Raw genomic sequence first — 19851 nt, 5'->3', positions numbered from 1 at the left:
AACATTAGTAGAGTGGAATAGCCTAATGCATTTATCTTGTGCGTGTGGAGTAAGTATTCCATTTTTAGAAATGCTCTGAATTTTATTTTTTTCGAGGGTATTACATGTACAGCTAGTATAACTGATGGGAGAGGAGAAGTGAGTTCGGGGAAATCGGAGGGGGAGACAAACCATGAGAGACTGTGGACTCTGAGAAACAAACTGAGGGTTTTGGAGGGGAGGAGGTGGGAGGTTGGGTGAGCCTGGTGGTGGATATTAAGGAGGGCACGTATTGCATGGAGCACTGGGTGTGCTGCATAAACAATGAATTTTGGAACACTGAAAAAAAATTAAATCTTAGAAAAACCTTCTATAAATGACTCAGTCTGTATTTTTAAAATATTGTTATCAATCCACCATGACGTGTGTTTTAAAACATGCCCACCTAGGTATGTCTAGTGCAACTGTTTTACACTTCATTTAAGTGTTGTATAAGTTGCTTTCCAGTTTACTTCAAATTATAATGTAAATTTTAGTATAATATACTATTAAAATATCAAACTTTGTGTTAAGTAGAAGTTACAACTTAAATAAGCATAGTTTACTGGGAAGCATTTTGAGAGAAATAAGAGTTCTAAAAGTTATGTGGGGAAGAAAGACATAGAATGATTTCTTCCAGAATGTACAGAAAACACATATTTAATTTCAAAGCTTCTATGCTAATAAATTTAACACAACTTCATAATTTTAAAAATTAATCAACCATTTCCTTTTGAAGAAGGGCAGAATAATCAGAATCAGAATTATTAGTCCTCATACCAGGTTGGGAAGATAGTTTTATTTATTTTTCTTTTAATTTATTTAATTGAGGTGAAATTCACATATCATAAAATTAACTGAATTAACTATTTTAATCAACTGGGCTAATACGGTGAACATATTAAACTGTGTTCGTTTTAACTATGTGAACAATACAGAGCCATTTAGTTCATTCAGAATGTTGTGCACCGACCCCATCTCTCTAGCTTTTAGCTTCAAAACATTTTTATCACCTCAAATGGAAACTCCCAGCTCCTGGCAGTCAACCATATCTGTGTCTGTCTCTATAGGATTTCCCTATTTTGACATTTCATAGAAATGGAATCATACAATATCTGACCTTCTGTGTCTTCTTTTATTTAGCATATTGTTTTGTGGTTCATCTACCTTATAGTGTATATTAGTACTTGGTTCCTTTTTTATGGCTGAATAATATTTGTGTGTGTGTGTTAGATAGACAATTTGTTTATTCATTTATCCATGAATGGACATTTGTGTTGTTGACATCTTTTGACTATTTTGAGTAGTACTTCTATGAACATATGTGTTCATGTATTTATTTGGATACCTGTTTTTAATTTGGGGGGTATATACCTAGGAGTAGAATTCCTGGTCATATGTAAATTGTGTTTAACCTTTTGAAGAATTGCCAAAATTTTTCCGTATAACTAAACTGTTTAATGTTCCCACCTGCAATGTGTGAGAATTCCAATTTCTCCATATCCTCACTAATGCTTGTTATTTTCCTTTTTTAAAAAATAATTTCCTAGTGCATGTAAAGTGGTATTGGTGGAAAATTTTTTAAATGGCTTAAAGGAAGCTTTTGGATTAACTCTGAAATTTGCTTCCTTTTGCTGTTATGGTAGATAGTTACTATAGTTACCTTTTTACAAGAGGTTTGTTTTTCAAATAGTCTACTGTTAAATGACTGTCATGATTTTGGTTTCAACAAAGCTTAGAAGTCTTGATTCTTTGAAACCCTCATGGTAAGTAATTGCTTCTGTGTTGCCCTCATTGTCATAAAATGTAAAAAAAATAAAAGATAAAAAGAAAAGAACTTTAGAGAGTGTTGGGAACCAACCGGTCAAGGAAGTAATAGCTAGTTAATTCGGGATGAGCACTGGACTCACTTGAGGCATGTTCTGAAGTTCTTTGTGTCTGGCCCCATTGTTGGGGATCCTGTTTTAGTGAGTGAACTCCAGATTAAGAACCAGTAACCTCATCCAGTCCTCTCTTTTTGCAGATGAAGAGGCTGTCACTCCTTGGAATACTTTAACCTATCACAGTTATAGTAGAGACAATACCTTGAGGTCTCTGGTTCTCTCTTTCCTTCCATCAGAACTCTGGAAATCAGGCAAGGCTGGTAAAGGAGATGCTTTCCAACCTGGTTAGTCAAGGCTTCCTCCCTTCTAGTTTGATCTCAAGTTCAGACACCCAACTCTGAAATAGGTGGTGAGCACGCTTCCTTTAGTGCTACTGATTTTACGAGGATACACCATTACTTTTTGTATAAGTAGAAAGAAAAGAATTATGTCAATAAAATTATGATATGATGCTTTTGTATCCCCTATGGTTTTTATTTTTATCTAGTTATTTTAGATTTATTTAAGCCTGTAGATGTAGATTTTCATCATTTATCAGTTTTGTGTATACACACACACACACACACACACACGAAATAAATTATGTGAGGCATCTCTAAAACTTCATATTCTAAGACTGGCTTTCCGAAATCATTTTTATCTCAGAGCCATGGATACCCATATTTCATACAGACTATCTTACTGTATGCTGTCAAGAGCTTCAAGGAGGCAGAACTTCTCAGACAGGTGCTCTGCCATGGTCTCTGGAGTTGTCTTTCTAGCCAGTGGCCTCCCTTCTGCAAAGTTTGATGGGAATGATTTTTTGATCTCACTAAACATTTCAGGCAGTGACAAGTCACTTGGTCAACAGTGAATATAAGATGCTCTAATTAAGGCAAATTTATGAATGTTAAAATTTGAAAAGAAGCACATGTCCAAGAATTGATGAAATATACTAAAAGCTTTCTTTTTTTTTCTTTTTCTTTTGATCCTTCCATATCCAGAATGTTTCCTGGAAGATTGCCCCCTTCTCACTTTTTTTTTTTTTTCCATTTGATCTTTTTGAAGCCTCTTCCAAGGCACAAATGTCCACTTCAAAGATGCTCTGTTTTATTTCTATGGCTTCTGCAACAAATTATACCACTTTAGTGACCTAAGACAATGCAAATTTATTATCCTACACTGTTGTCTTTCAGGAAGTCTGAAATGGGTCTTATTGCCGTGAATTGCAAGGTGTCCAAGGACGCAGTTCTCTTCTAGAGACTCTGGGGGAAAGAATCCATTTTCTCATTCCCTTTCCAGACTTTAGAGGCTGCCTAGATTCCTTGGCTCATGGTCTCTTTCTCTACCCTCAAAACCAGCAGTGAGGAGCTGAGACCTTTTCATGCTGTGACTTGGTTCTCTTCTCTGCCTCCCCCTTCCACTTATTAAGGGCCCTTGTGATTATATTGGATCTATACATAGTCACAGGCTTCAGGAATTAGGATGTGGACATCTCTGGGGTCCATTATTCTGCCTACCCTGTCCATATTCCCTGTGTTGTTTTTTCCCCCCCTTTTTAATTGTGGTAAAGCTTTTCCAGATGAGGCATAGAGGGAGAACATTTACCCTGAAGGCAATGATAAACCACCGAACAGTTTCAAATGGGAAAGTGATATGACCTGCTTTACCCTTTAAAATACCTAGATACAGGAAGCCAGGGCTTGCCAGCATGACGTATTTGAAGGACTCTAATAGGGGAGGCAGGTGGTTCCCCTGCAGCTTGTCATCAGCCGGGCACTGGCTTCATCCCCCTGGCTAGTGCACCTGGACTCTTGTGGTGTTAGACGCATCTTTTGATTTTCGACTCTGGATGTCTGTTGTATTTCCAGCTTATCACTGAGCTTAGTGGGAGGTGCAGGGACAGAGGAGGTTGTTATGTTGATTAGACTGAAAGGGCATCGGATTTTCTTCACACGCTTCTTACTAGATCCTGCCTCCTCAAGAATTTGGCGTCTTGTTTAATTTGTATTTCCTTTTTTTTTTTTCCATACACATGTGTGAACTGTTCATGTAGTAGCAGAGGAAGAGTCTCCGGTTCTCTTTGGAAGCATTCCAGTTTTATATAGAGATACATAGAAAATCTGAGAATTGTTTATGTACAGTGCCCTGGTTCCCTGTTGTCTTCTCCCCATCCCTTCGACTAGAACTCTGCTAGCTTCTTATATAGTTTGGTCCCTTACCTGCCCCTCTGTAGGACGGGGACATGTTAAGGTGACTCATGTCCTTCCCGTCCGCCAGAGTTAAGTACTTACTAACAACCATCAACAGCACAGAAGCAGCTACCCAACACTGCAGGTACCAGGCACAATAGACCTTTGAAGGAAACAGTCTTGATAGCAGGTAGCTGGCTTTCCACTGCAGATAAATAAAAGGCGATCAAACGGCATGCGTGCACCTTGTGAAAGTATTGGTTAGAGGTTAGTGTGTATTCTCCAAAATGAATTCGACTGGGAATTAAACTCCTCTGTCTTCTTTTTATAGTTGTGGTAGGTTTAGAGTTGTTTTAAAGTAAATTTCATTAGGTCCCCATTAATGTCAATCAAACTGTAAATTAAAAAAATAATTTTCATAACTTGGGAAATAATTGGATAAAGAAGTCAACATAAAGAATTTGAAATGAATGTGGGTTTGTATTCGTGTTAAAATCCAAATCTTGGAAAAAGAGACTCTCCATGCTGCCCTCTGATTTTTCTACCTAATTACCAGATAGATCCAGTTTGCTGGAATTGCTTTTAGGGAAATAGTCTTCAGTAAAGAAACAGCTCTGCTGGAATGTTTAAATGGAATTCATCCTATGGGTGAGATTGGATTCCATGGTGTCTCCCCAGTCTCTTTTATGTAGGACCTACTTCTAAGTTCATTGTGGCTCTGTGAAATAGAATTGTTGAGGATAGGGGCACCTGGGTGGCTCAGTGGGTTAAGCCTCTACCTTCAGCTCAGGTCATGATCTCAGGGTCCTGGAATCAAGCTCCACATCAGGCTCTCTGCACAGCAGGGAGCCTGCTTCCCCCTCTCTCTCTGCCTGCTTCTCTGCCTACTTGTGATCTCTCTCTCTCTCTCTCTGTTGAATAAATCAATAAAATCTTAGAATTGTTGAGGATAGCCAGAAAAAAGAAAAGAAAAGAAATGAAAGGCCTCTCTGTCCCATTGTGGTTTTGCTTTGTTCTTTCTTTCTTTCTTTCTTTTTTTCTTCCTTTCTTTCAATAAAGTGGATCAAATCTAAGGGGATTACCTTATAGCTTCAGACGGTGAGCCCTCCAAAATAAGTTCGGACATGGCAGTTAGCATTCTTAGTTTTCTCAAACCCAATAACCACTCACAGTCCAGACCGACTTTCCAATCATAGCCTGGCAGCTGAGTCTTGCGATGCTACTTCCTGAAAATAAAGATGCTGCATTTTTTTCCCTACTGCAGTTTACATTGTATTTTGTGACCCTTTGTGTGAGGTCCCTACCATTTTGGTTCCCTGAATTTAAAGCTAAAAATTAAACAGTGCAGTAAGAGTATTGTTCATAGAGTATGCTGCAGTGTCAAGAATCTTTACCATAGGGCCAAGTTGATGGATTTGCTGAAGAGACACTATAATTCGTCAATCAGTCATTGAAGAGTTACATCAGTCATTTACCCTGTTTTGCTTAAGATGCCTGTTAGGTTTTCAGAGTCTTTGTTCCATAAAGTCTGACATCCTTCCCAAGTAAGCTCTCTTTTTATTAGGTGATATACCATTCCAAGTGGTTTTGGTGCTAAGAATAATGAGTAGGAATGTCAGTTACAGATCTTCATACTGGTGAGCTAGACCTTAAGTGTGGGTTCAAGTAAAAAACACCTTTCATTCTTCCTTTCTTCTTTCTTTCTTTCTTTCTTTCTTCTTTCTTTCTTTCTTTCTTCTTTCTTTATTTCTCCCTCCCTCCTTCCTTTCCTTTGATTATTCATTTATTAAAGATATTTATTTATTTATTTACCAGATAGAGAGAGAGAGAGAGAGAAAGAACACAGGCAGGGAGAGTGGCAGCCAGAGGGAGAAGCAGATTCTCCTCTGAGCAGGGAGCCCGACACGGGGCTCATTCCCAGGACCCTGGAATCATGACCTGAGCCATAGGCAGCCTCTTAATTGACTGAGCCACCCAGGCGTCCAAAAAAAACACTGTCTTTTTAAATGTATCGTTGTAGGGCAGTAGAAGCTTACCTTTCAAAATTATGATTGCCTTACTAATTTGATTTAAGAAAAGCTTATAATTTTTATTTTTTATGTTATGATATATAACTAATTAAAGTATTGATTTTTCCCCCAAATTACCTGTGTAGTAAAAGTGGTGGGAATGTGTTTTTCTTTATTTGTTCTGCAGTATGGCATGCAGCTGTACCAGAATTACATGCATCCATATCAAGGTAGAAGTGGCTGCAGTTCTCAGAGTATATCACCCATGGTAAGGACCATATTTATTAACCTATGTATTTTATATTTACATTATATCAATTTGCAATAATATTGCATTATAAACATATAGTACGGTACATCTATGTTATTTCCTTCAAAGTAACTCTTGGACACCATCCTAACATAACGTTACTGAATTATTTATTCTTGGATTTCACATGATTGCAGCCTGTGTGATATTACATTAGAATAGATAATGTTATATGTAAAAAAATTTGTAAATATTTGAAAAAGTTATGTGAGTCATTCTGTGTCATTACAACATTTGAGGATTTCATTTTAATACAATTTCTAGAATATTTTCCTTGGGGATTGTGGATGTTTCCTTAACCACTGATTTTTGTTGTGGGTTTATTTGTTTAATATTGATTTTGGAATTGTAATAGCCTAATATAAAGATGCCAGTGGCTTGGAATTTTAAGAGCTGCACTAAACACAGGTAAGCTCTTGCATTTTGGGCTTCTAACAATAAAATTTTTTAAGGTCTAAGTCCTTGAAAAGCAAACTGCTCTTCAGGAAACCCAAAAACTGCAAGCCAGAATAGAGCTTGTGCATTACATTAAGTCTAACACCACTTCTCAGATTTATACTACCTGCAACTTGAATATTTATTTGCAGACGCCCACAGAATATCTTTTCCCTTCTTTAGAATCTAATTTTAATTTATTGTGCATTAACACAAGAGATTGTTTCCGAACTTTAAAGCTTATTTTTGGCCATTTTTGTACTTGCTTCTTAATATTGAGTAAATTAGGAATGTGGGTATATGCGCCTGTGTTAGAAATCAGCTAACACGCTGCATTTCCACTTAGGTTAAAAATATGCCCCTCATGGCTGTGACCAAGGAAGGCGCATTTCCCCACATGTAATGTGGCAGATGAAATGCTCAGTTCTAGGAATGCGGCATGAAATAATGTTGATTACAAAGTCTGATAGACTAATAGGGGAAAAAAGAACTCCAGTTCTGTAGTTACGTTGCTTTATGTTATGGAAGAGTAACTTCTCATCTTTGTATCATATTACTTTTAAGCCCTAAAATAAGAAACTAAAGACTGGAATGAATTTTTATAAAAGCAGTGGCCTTAGGTGAGTATTAGTATAATTTGTCAGCTACCTTTATCTTTCAATCCACATGTATATAAAGAATAATGGATTTTATCTTAATCCTTTTCTAAATCCTTCTAAATTTCTTTTAGAGTCTAAAGGTATTAGGCTGAACATGTTAATAACAGCTGTACATTTGGAGGCTGTTGCCTAGTGTCCTCTTAATCAAAGGAGAAAATTGTCATCAACAAAGTACTGTCTAGTCTCCTCACTGTCATCAGCAAGTAAGCATGGTATTATTCTTGCCACTTTCCCCAGAAAGTGGTCCTACTGTCGATCACTGTATACATGGCAGTTTGGTTAGTGTGCCTTTGCCTGTTCAACACCAGATATAGAGAAAGACACATCTTGAGTGAATCTAGTTGGCACTAGGGATTCTGTAGGGGCCTGTGGAGGAGGACCTGGCTGTCCTGTATGGCAGTTGTCAAGATCAAACAGAATAGCACTTGAGAATTATATCTCCACTCTTCTTAACTTACGTGAAGGAAACTGAGATGTTTTGGGAGGTATTTATGTGTACTTTGATGTCTATACAGAATCCCACCTTTCTAGCTTATCACAGAAGAATCAGTGACCTGTATAATGGGTGCCAGTGCTCCTAACCTGCGACTGCTGGTTTTCTTCCAGACACTGTCTTCAGTGAGAATCATAGAAAACTGAGGATACTTCAGTTATATATTTTTAAAGGAACAATATTCTTAACTTCTCCAGGGATACATTTTGAGAAGGGAAATAAGAAAAAAAAAAAGTCTTATACTATAATGCAACATCCTAGCTATGTACAGCACATCATGGCCACCCCATCTGCTTTTGAAATGAAAATCATCAGCACATATTTCAGGAAGCCAAATATTTGGCCCTTTTCAGCACAAAGGAGCATCTGTTAGTATCCCAACTGGACAGCCGGGATGGGAAAAACTGGTCTACTCTAGGCCTTATATTCCTCATTCTTGACCCTGAGCTAGATGTTGAAAACTGCATTCCCTGTACCTCCCCCTCTGTGGTCCATAAAAGACACTGGAAAGAGTCTATATCTGTCACTGCTTTTACCATAAGCTGCCTGTGCAACCCTGGTTTAGTCACTGGTAGCCTGCAGTGTAAAATAAGGGGGACAGGTGCTTAAGTTTGGGAATTGATTACATCTCTGATGTCCTCTGGCTGTGTCTGAAACAGAGAGAATGGTGTCAGGAACTTCTGTGCCCTCTTGCTGAGGACTATGCTGAAGGTTTATCTCCATCTTTCAAACGGGGTGACAGAGTGTATGACTACTAGTTGCCACCTACCTAGACTGCCTGAAAAACATTTCATATCCAAAGCACACTAGGAGTGACTGGATCTGATCTCAGAGTGTGGCTTGGATAATCCTAGGTCTTTTCTTTCTTGAAAAAAGAGGGATGTCTTTAAAATCATGGACCCTTTTCCATGGCTTGCCCTGTTTATTCCACCAGAAGAAAGAGCTAGAAAAAGGGACCGATATTTGAGAAATACACTGATTCTGAATATTATCAACATTGCTTTCTTATGTGAAAGAAATTGAGCTGAAAATGACCTTTTGAGTTCAAGTCAGATTCTGCTTCACTTCTATTTCTTTGTCCACCAAAGGTAAACTATTAATTTTTCATCCACCACCTGCTATTCAGTAGGAAACATTTGCTATATTCCTGTGAGTTCCCTAGTGTAGTTAATGTAGCAAATGAAAATATTTATTTGTGTTGTAGACTCCCTCTAATGTCAAGTAATTATGGAACATGGGACCTTGTTTTATATTCTATCCTGTTGTATTGTAGGCAAACAAAAGCAAAAACAACTGGTTATGTTTATTTTTCTTTCCTAACAGTGTTTGTATGTTATCAGGACCTTGTGATTATGGCTCCCATCTTGGCATGTGAAATAGAGATATTCTAAGGATAAAGCTATCATTATGATTGAAATTAGTTACTCTGTGGTTTGGGCAGGTGAAGGCTTTTCATTAATGTTGGCAAAACAGAAGGGTATCCGACTGGTCTACAGCCCCACACAGAAGATCACGGGTGGGGTGTGGGAAAGAAGAGTGAGCTAAGGTGTGACAGCAGACAGAGATTGCAGAGACAGCGTCTGTCTGCAAAGAGCAGCTGTCGGTTACAAAGGCTCCTGTAACAAATGAAAGATTGCATGCCAGATCTCTAGAAATACAGATGAACTGTAATAAGATTGTGGGCCACTACAGCAAGGTTTAGAGAGGAGCTAGCAAATGCTAACGATGTAGGATGTATGATGCAGTGATAAGTGAGTCCCTCATTTTTTTTTTTTTTTTTTGCATGGACAGGGTGTTCTTTCAAGCATACATTTAACTACAGTCTCTTAGACCAAGCTAGGAAGGGCTGAATCCATGTAGAGAGATAAAAAATGGTCTTGAGCAGTGAGTCTCCATAGGCACACTGCTCTCCCTTTACCAACAGAACTCCCATTCTTTTTTTCACTCCTCTAGTCACGAGTGGGGAGTAAGTGGTAAACATTGTCCATGCTGTTTTTGAATATTTTTTTCCCCCTTTGGGAGAATGTTTCTTCTTACAAACTGAGGCTCTTGACTGGAGATGTGATAACTGTCTTTTTTTTTTTTTAGGATGCATGACTGGGAGTGGCACTCTTTTTAAAAAGATGGTTGCAAAGTAGAGCCCTAAACAAAAAGTAAAAATGTAGTCCAGGTTTGGATATATTCACCTTCAGAGAATATGAAAACAAAAAGTAATGCCAAAGGAAGACTATTATTTGTTTAAATTATGTTTGTTTGGAGATGTCTTCCTTCTATACCTTCTATATCAGTTCTTTTTTTTTGTCAGTCAGATTTATCTTTGCAGCTCTCAGTTTTCCATGGGCATCCTCACCGGATGAAGAAAATATTCACGTAGTAAATCATAAAAATTTTAATGTCATGGAATTAGCGGAGTCATTATTTCACTAAATTGTCTTATCTTCCTTTGAAGATTTATTTATTTGAGAGAAGGGGAGAGATGCACGCATGGGCACGTGTGCATGAGCTGGGGGAGGGGGAGAGAATCCTTAGGCAGACTCCCCACTGAGCGTGGAGCTCATCATGGGCCTCGATGCCAAGACCCTGAGATCATGACCTGAGCTGAAATCAAGAGTCATTTCTCAATGGACTGACCACCCAGGCATCACTAAATTTTATTTTCTAAGTAAGATGAACATTGGTGTGATGCAGTTTTAAAATACGTAGTATAGTTTGTTCCATTATAAAATAGGAGTACTATTTCTTTCTCAGAAGTGATGTAAGTCAACCTAAGTTATAGCTTTTGTCTATTCTGAATTTATAAAGCAGCTGCTTTGTCGGTAGAGAGGGTTGACATTTAAATGATAAAGGATGAATCTCAAATCATAATAGAGATTTGTTCAGAAGTGGTGGGTCTTTTAGCCACAGAAAGAGTTGCTCCTTTCTAAATTGGTATTTTCCTATTTTACCAGAGAGTATGAAGAGATAGGGTTCTTTTAAGAGAAAGACAAGCTAACTCTGAAAGCCTTTAATCTCTTTTCTCAACCACTTAATTCAGTGACCTTAACAAATAACTATGTAACTTATTTAACCAAAATATTTCTTAGCACTATTTTTATCTTAAATATTCACTTTTGACTTTTTAAATTTCCTGCCAGCCACCTTTACAATCACATCCTAGAGGGGAAATATATTGTCAGCAAAACACTGAGAGATAACATTCAAAGATATTTTCATAGTAAAAAAAAACGTGTGTTTTGTTTTGTTTTTTTCTTCCAGAGAAGTATATCAGAGAATTCTCTCGTAGCAATGGACTTCTCAGGACAGAAAAGCAGAGTTATAGAAAATCCCACGGAAGCCCTTTCAGTCGCTGTTGAAGAAGGACTTGCTTGGAGGGTACAAATAGCTTCACATTCTTGAAAATATTTATGGTTTGAGTTTGTCTAACCCTAAAAGTTGAAATTTGTTTCCCCTTTCATTGTGCAGAAAAAAGGTTGTTTACGCCTGGCCACCCATGGCAGCCCAACTGCCTCTTCCCAGAGCTCTGCCACAAACATGGGTATGTCTGTGCCTGTTCGCGGGGACTGTTTGGATGGATGGGCACATGGGGGAGGTCACTGGGTAGCTCTGGTGGGAAGAATATGTAATTAAACTGGGAGGATTTCAAAGCTCTGTATTCTTCCATTTTATTTCTTCAGCCATTCACCGGTCCCAGCCATGGTTTCACCACAAAATTTCTAGGGATGAAGCTCAGCGGTTGATTATTCAGCAGGGACTTGTGGATGGGTAAGTTGGGTTTTGAATGGTCGTGATTTTGATTTCTCTTAGAATCAGTAATTACTTAGTTAATACACATAGTTTTGACTTCAAGTTATCATAAAACAGAAGTGACTTTGTTCTGGAGGTTACCATCATATCCTAGTAGTATCTAGATAATACCTTTATATTGCATGTGCTTAGTACTTGTGCGTAAATGAACAGATAACAGAATAGGATCCTTCGCTGTTAACTAGTAACTACTCCACTACCCATTCTGTGCCAATATTAGTATCTCAGTTAAAAGTGAACTTGTTGGGGCGCCTGGGTGGCTCAGTGGGTTAAGTCTCTGCCTTCGGCTTAGGTCATGATCTCAGGGTCCTGGGATCCAGCCCTGCATCCAGCTCTCTGCTCAGCAGGGAGCCTGCTTCCCCCCCCTCTCTCTGCCTGCCTCTCTGCCTACCTGTAATCTCTGTCAAATAAATAAATAAAATCTTTAAAAAAAAAAAAACTGAACTTGTTTTGAGGTGTCAATAACATATAATATGATTCCAAAGTATGGTTTGTGTCATGACATAATCTTACATGTTCTACATAGGTTTAAGTTTGGTGCAGACTGCATTCAGTTAAAAAACTGTTTTATATATTTTGACTGCTTTTTTTATTTTTTTCCTCTCTGTTTATATTCCCATTTTCTCTAAATTTTCACAGCTTTAAGTAGTATAAGCCTTTGAAAAGAGTACTTCTTGAGTGTTTCTCATGTCATCTTCTAGTGGGGTACCATGGGAGATAGAAGAGAAATGTAAATTGCATTAGGAAATATTTACCATCTGAAGAGTTTTCTTTTTCTCAAATGACTTGGTGTTTCAATTACTTCCTGTAATGCTGGCTAAACTCCCTTTTCAAATGCAGTGCAAATCAAGGAGGCTGTATTGAGGTTTGGATGAGAAACCAGCGTCAATTTAAACAAGTGGTGATGGGGTCTTTTATATTCAAGGGTTGGTTTAAGATGATGACAAGATTTCAAGGTGATTTAATACTGACATTTGGATAAAAATGCATCCTCACATGGAAGATTATTAATAGCAAGTCAGCATTTCACTAGACTGTATATAAGAGAAGATTTTAATATACTTCTCTATGTGGAGCAGCCTTTTTAGATATAAATTTGAACAATCAGCAGAATTACAATCTGGTGAGACCAAGAAGAGAAATAAATCATAAAGAATTGTTAAAATGTTTTGGAGGATTATAATTTCCCTACTTTCAAGCCTAGTTTTTATAAGTTGAATGAAATAACTACATAAAAAATGGTAAAATATTTTTTTTTAATTTTTAATAAAAAAATGGAGGAGGGGGGGCAGAATCCTTTGGAAAGATGTGATGATGCCAGGCAGTCCACTAGATGGGAGTGGTGATCCGCTTAGGGATGGGGAAGGAATTACAGCGTGCTTTATGAGTGAACCTCCCTTTTGTCCCATCTCCCAGTGATGTAATGTAGGAATCTCACACAGTACAAATGAAATGGATAATCTCATCCGACATCTGTGATGGCTCAAATTCCGTGCCCAGGCACAATGAGATTAGCACTGGAGTCACCAGGGGGGATTGTTTGCACAATCTGTTTGCCAACAATTAACACAAATCTGGTTTTTGCCCTGTATTGCCAGCAGATAAGAATCCACACCTGGCAGCATTTTTCCTCATAGGCCATTAGGTCATGTCTTACATTTTGCTAGCCTGACATTATAGAGGCTTTTCTGCTGCATTCTTCTAGATTAAAATATATGTTGTTTGGGTGTTTCTTTTCCTTAAAACATTGTACCCAAACATTGAATAGATGATTTCAGGGTTGATATTTTTAGAATATATTCATTTCTCACTTTCTGTTGTATATGTAACATAGGAACCAGAGTCAAAAGAAAAGGGATCAGTATTGAAGAGGGGTTTAAAATGATTTCATTCTAAATAATTTTCTCTTTTCAGGGACTAACATAATGCAGTAGTTCAAGTAATAATACGTTAATGCCCCATTCTCTGCACAAACTTGTTACATGTAAATACCCAATTCTCCAATGGAAAAAGAGCATAGCCCTAATTATTGATGTCAGCATAGCATTATGTTGCTTATTATGAGTGAACAATCTGACAAATGGGCTGTATATTTATACTATTAAAATGAAACTAGCACTGATGACAGTTTTATAGAATAAGATTATGTTATACCATATTGCTTACCATGTTGGATACTCTCATCTTTGAATACACAGAAAAGGAAAACTCTGACTACATTTATAAATGTATTTCCTGGGTTTGTTACATGCTATATTTTTATGAAATATGTGAGTAAATATAGTAACATATTAAAATTCCTTCTCTCTCTTTAGAGTTTTCTTGGTACGGGATAGTCAGAGTAACCCCAAAACTTTCGTACTGTCAATGAGTCATGGACAAAAAATAAAGCATTTTCAAATTATACCAGTAAGTAATTTGTGATTTCACATTCATATATTAGAGATGATCTTAATGCATAAGCTTTTGGAAACTGGTTTTCTTTGGATCTTTTATTAAATATAACTGGGGAGCTTGTGTTTTGACTAGACTTAAGTTTGGCAGAAATGATTTTATGAGCCTGAATTCATATAAGAAATACAGGAATTATAAAAATTAAATTTCCCTTTTTCCATGAAATATGATTTACCAATATTGTATAGACCCCATGCCACCTATTGTTAAGAGGCCACCAAAGATTCTTTCTGAATTCTACTAGCGGTTCTCTAAAAACTATTATTTTCAAACCCTTGCTCCTTTCTTATCTCAAACAGGTTTTTTTGTTTTCCTAGTTTTGTTTTTAATCATGATGGATAGATACACAGGTGCTGCAGAACCGGAGAACATTTAAACCATTCTGAGCACATTTCAAAAATATCTGTAATTCTGTTTCTTGGTGGCACAACTTGGCTTTAGGATTTTTGCTGCTCTCCTGCTGATGTTCTCCATGTGTGTGTGCATGTGTGTATGCACATGATCTGTGTGTTGGAACCTGGTGGGGTGGAATAGAGATCCTATCTACTTTCAGGGGAGTTTACATATGATTGCTACCTTGCTAGCATTTCCTTTTGAATGGCCTCTTTTTGGAATTATCCAAAGTCCGTATGAAGTATCTTCCCAACTTCACTGTGTGTGTAAATAATGTCCCTGGGTGAGTATGGGTTGTTGAATGTCACCAGGCCTCACTGCCAGGAAAAAAAGCAGAAGAAGAAGAAGCAGCTGTCATCCCCTTAACATAATGTTTGGTTGCTTCGGAATCAATTTACGGGTAGAAATTATATGAATATTTCTTTCTAATTTACTAAGTGAGGCTGTTAGATAGATAACATTCAGATACAGAGATTAATGTCTGTGGAAGCATTAACATCTTCTGTTTACTTTTATACTGAATAGTGCAGATTTCTCACCGTTTCTTGATTTATAGTAGTCACACGATTCTAACTACAGAATGTTGGGAGAATTTGAGGTAGAGAGAAAGTAGAGTCACCCCGTGCATCCTAGGGTCAGATGATATTTCATCTGTGTACAAGTGAAGTTACAGAAAAAAAGTGGACCCATCATAAGGGTTTTTTCCCCGCTATCTTTAGTTTTATCCACCTGTCCATTTCAGTGTCTGAAGACATAATATGCAATAGAGTATGGCTGTCCTTGTGGGTTTTTGCCCTTCTTACCAGTTTGCTGTTTTCCCTCCACTAGGTGGAAGACGATGGGGACCTGTTCCACACTCTGGACGATGGCCACACGAGATTTACGGATCTAATCCAGCTGGTGGAGTTCTATCAACTCAATAAGGGCGTTCTTCCTTGCAAGTTGAAACATTATTGTGCTAGGATTGCTCTTTAGCCAAACCAGAAGTGACTTGTTAAACTGTTGAAGAAAAAGGACTCACGACGGGAAAAAAAAAAAAGAAAGAAAGAAAGAAAAGAAAAAGAAAGACCATAAACAAGGGAGAAACACGTTGCCATGGTGAAAAGAATCTATTTCACCTACAAGTTACAAAAAATAGCTTGTGCATTGCAGATAAGCAAAGATTTGGATTGACATTACGTTCATCATCTAAAATTCATTAGTTAAAATTAAATCTTGGAAAAAATGATTTGGTGTGTTCTTGTGTGATTTTACATAACTATAGTATTTTCATCAAATATGCATATAAAACATCTCTCTGTCCTCATTTACTAGAGTAGCATTTGAATTCTCAAACACAAAATATGAAGAAAACTTGAAGGTTCTGAATGAATTATTTGCAGACTGGATTTCAATTACAGTGCTTGTTTGTAACTTAGGAAGAATGATAAAATCTCAAGCTATCAAATGAAAAAGCTACCCACAACTTGTTAATAAAACTAAAAAGTATTTTTGAATATTATATATTTTCTGAGTTTATTATAATCTTAAAATCAAATCGTATTTTCAAGTATCAGTTTAAAATTATTTTTGAAATATATTGGGTTTTTTTCAGGGTGACTTTTATTAGGTTCTTAAATTATTACTATACTATAATATTTACACTGTACCAATTAGTGGTACATTATTGATTGCATTTTATTTTACTCTTTTTAAAGACTAACCGGAACTATCTTTTCAAAGAAAATGATCAAGATATAGAAGGGCCTTACATAATTTACACATGACTTCTTGTGGCCTATAATCTATGACAGTTGTCACCTTATATTTCACATTTGCCCCCTGCTGTAACTTTCAGAAAGCTCTTTATATCCTTTCATTACTTGATCATGAACCTGATCAAAATTGGTGAGATCAAAGATTTAAAGTTTATGACGTCCCTAATAGGCAAATTTGTGCTATTCTTTCTGCCTAACCCCTTTTCAGTTTCTTACCTTGGCAACATCAGTAAAGAAACCAAAAGTTTTAAAAAACTTGAAACACTCACCTCCCTTATCGCCTCTCTGAGACCATGTGGGAAGTTTTTGTTGGGATTCTGTGACTCTTCTTTTTCCTATTTTTTGTGGGACGGCTATTCACTGTTCAAAAAAAAAAAGAAAAGAAAAACATCAAATTAAAATCATTCAAAATATGCTCATCTCCTCTAATTGATCCTATAACAACACTGTGGGAAAGTTACGATGATTTCTTGAAAACATTTCAAAATTACGTTCTTTGGTTTTACATAAAGGTTTTACATTTTTTACAGCAAAGCATCTGAAAACCTCCATGAAGTGCTACTAAACCAGTTATTACTGAAAAAATATTGGTGGAATGTAAAAAAATATTCAGTTTATTTTCAGCCAAGGCAAACCCAATTCTTAAAACACTGAAACTTAGAACATGACTCTGATGTTATAAAATATCCATCTGGTGTCCACAAGGGCTCTGAAGACACACAGAACCTCCATCCACATGGGAGGGTGAGAGGTAAACAACATTGGCCCTTTCAACCTTTCAGAATAGCCCTGAGTATTTCTGACTTATTTCCAATTTATAAAAGTAGTTTGTGTTTTGAATTGAAATGAATTTTCTCATTTTGCACCCAGTTTAAATTGACAATATCAGAGGATGTCATATTTTAAATACTAGACTCGTAAATTGACCAATCTGTGCTTGTCTTTGTTATTTGTGTCTCTGGCTTCATTCACAATCTAAATTTATTATTGTGCAGCCTGGATGTTGTATGTAATTGCTTACTTTGATCTTAAAGCATGAGTCAAGCAAAAGTACTGAGGAAAGGTAGACCTTATCCTTCATGATTCCTTCTGATAAATAAGGTTTTGAATGTGTGTTTGCGTGTACATGTGTGTAAATCTGATATGAAATTAAATCTGAAAATATTAGACATACTCAGCATTAGTACAGCATTAAAATGGATTTCCAAGAAAAATGTGAATTATCTTTGGGTTATTTTTCATTTGATACAGTCAAGTACTACTATTTTGTACTATTTCAGATAAGAATTAGGATATCTGAGTTCTTCCTTACTTTTTTCTTTTTTTTTTATTAACATATAATGTATTATTAGCTTCAGGGGTACAGGTCTGTTAATCAACAGTCTTACATAATTCACAGCACTCACCATACCACATGCCCTCCTCAGTGTCCATAACCCAGCCACCCTGTCCCTCCCCCACTCTCCAGCAAACCTCAGTTTGTTTCCTGAGATTAAGAGTCTTTTATGGTTTGTCTCCCTCCCTGGTCCCATCTTGTTTCATTTTTCCCCTCCATTCCCCTCATGACCCCCCCCCCCACTTGGCCTCACAAATTCTTCATATCAGAAAGATCATATGATAATTGTCTTTCTCTGACATTTCACTTAGCATAATGCCTTCTAATTCCATCCATGTTGTTGCAAATGGCAAGATTTTGTGTTCTTTTGATGGCTGCATAGGAGTCCGTTGTATATATATATATCACATCTTCTTTATCCATTCATCTGTTGATGGACATGTAGGTTCTTTCCATAGTTTGGCTATTGTGGACATTGCTGCTATAAACATTTGGGTGCACTGCCGCTTCAGATCCCTACATTTGAATCTTTAGGGTAAATACCTAGTAGTGCCATTGCTGGATCTTCTTTATCTATTCATCAGTCAATGGACACTCGGGCTTTTTGCATGATTTGGCTACTGTTGATAATGCTGCTATAGACATCGGGGTGTATGTGCCCCTTTGAATTGGTATTTTTGTATCCTTTGAGTGTATATCTAGTAGTGCAATTGCTGGGTTGTAGGGTAACTCTATTTTCAGCTTTTTGAGGAAATTCCATGCTGTTTTCCAGAGTGGCTGTACCAGCTTGCATTCCCACCAACAGCATAGGAGGGCTCTCCTTTCTCCGAATCCTCACCAACATCTGTTGTTTCCTGACTTGATGATTTTAGCCATTCTGACTGGTGTGAGGTGGTATCTCATTGTGGTTTTGATTTGTATTTCCCTGATCCCGAGTGATGTTGAGCACTTTTTTGTGTGTCTGTTGGCCATTAGGATGTCTTGTTTACAAAAACATCTTTCATGTCTTCTGCCCATTTCTTGGTTGGATTATTTGTTCTTTGGGAGTTGAGTTTGATAAGTTCTTTATAGATTTTGGATACTAGCCTTTATCTGATATGTCATTTTGCAAATATCTTCTCACATTCTGTCAGCTGTCTTGGTTTTGTTGACTGTTTCCTTTGCTGTGCAAAAGCATTTTATATTGATGTAGTCCCCAGTAGTTCATTTTTGCCTTTGCTTCCCTTGCCTTTGGTGATTTTTCTAGGAAGAAGTTGCTGCACCTGATATCCAAGTGTTTGCTGCCTGTGTTCTCCTCAAGGGTTTTGATGGATTCCTGTCTCACATTGAGGTCTTTCATCCATTTTGAGTCTATTTTTGTATGTGGTGTAAGGAAATGGTCCAGTTTCATTCTTGTGCATGTGGCTGTCCAATTTTCCCAACACCATCTGTTGAAAAGACTATTTTTTCCACTGAACATTCTTTCCTGCTTTGTCAAAGATTAGTTGACCATAGAGTTGATGGTCCATTTCTGGGCTCTCTATTCTGTTTCATTGATCTATGTGTCTGTTTTTGTGCCAATACCATACTGTCTTGATGATTACGGCTTTGTAATAGAGTTTGAAGTCTGGAATTGTGATGCCACCAACTTTGGTTTTCTTTTTCAACATTCCTCTGACTATTCAGGGTCTTTTCTGGTTTCATATAACTTTTAGGATTATTTGTTCCATTTCTTTGGGAAAAAAAGTTGATGGTATTTTGATGAGAATTGCATTAAATTTGTAGATTGCTCTAGGTAGCATAGACATTTTTGCAGTATTTGTTCTTCCAATCCATGAGCAAGGAACATTTTTCCATTTCTTTGTGTCTTCCTCAATTTCTTTCCTGAGAGCTTTATAGTTTTCTGAGTGCAGATTCTTTGCTTCTTTGGTTAGGTTTATTCCTAGGTATCTTATGGTTTTGGGTGGAATTGTAAATGGGATTAACTCCTTAATTTCTCTTTCTCCTGTCTTGCTGTTGGTGTATAGAAATACAACTGATTTCTATGCATTGATTTTATATCCTGATGCTTTATTGAATTCCTATATGAGTTCTAGCAGTTTTGGAGTGGAGTCCTTTGGGTTTTACACATAAAGTAATACATCATCTCA

General features: G+C 37.1%; 1 protein-coding gene across 4 annotated transcripts in view; it reads left to right on the top strand.

Annotated features, from left to right (window-relative positions):
- GRB14 (growth factor receptor bound protein 14) overlaps positions 1-16575 on the top strand; it is a 117790-nt gene extending 101215 nt beyond the window's left edge. For 3 of the 4 annotated variants that reach the window (XM_047721959.1, XM_047721957.1, XM_047721960.1), the window contains 6 exons: positions 6269-6349; positions 11234-11350; positions 11441-11513; positions 11653-11740; positions 14098-14191; positions 15458-16575. In XM_047721959.1, the coding sequence (XP_047577915.1) occupies positions 6269-6349; positions 11234-11350; positions 11441-11513; positions 11653-11740; positions 14098-14191; positions 15458-15604 (600 nt within the window). In that variant the 3' untranslated portion in view covers positions 15605-16575. Of the gene's footprint in view, positions 1-6268; positions 6350-11233; positions 11351-11440; positions 11514-11652; positions 11741-12622; positions 12739-14097; positions 14192-15457 lie in introns of all 4 variants that reach the window. The other variant, XM_047721958.1, reaches the window with a different exon arrangement.
- The last annotated feature ends 3276 nt before the right edge of the window (positions 16576-19851 follow it).

The sequence above is a fragment of the Lutra lutra genome, chromosome 3 (assembly GCF_902655055.1).
Source record: "Lutra lutra chromosome 3, mLutLut1.2, whole genome shotgun sequence".
NCBI lineage: Eukaryota > Metazoa > Chordata > Mammalia > Carnivora > Mustelidae > Lutra > Lutra lutra.
Note: the sequence above shows the minus strand (reverse complement) of the source record. Positions and strands in the feature narration are given on the sequence as shown.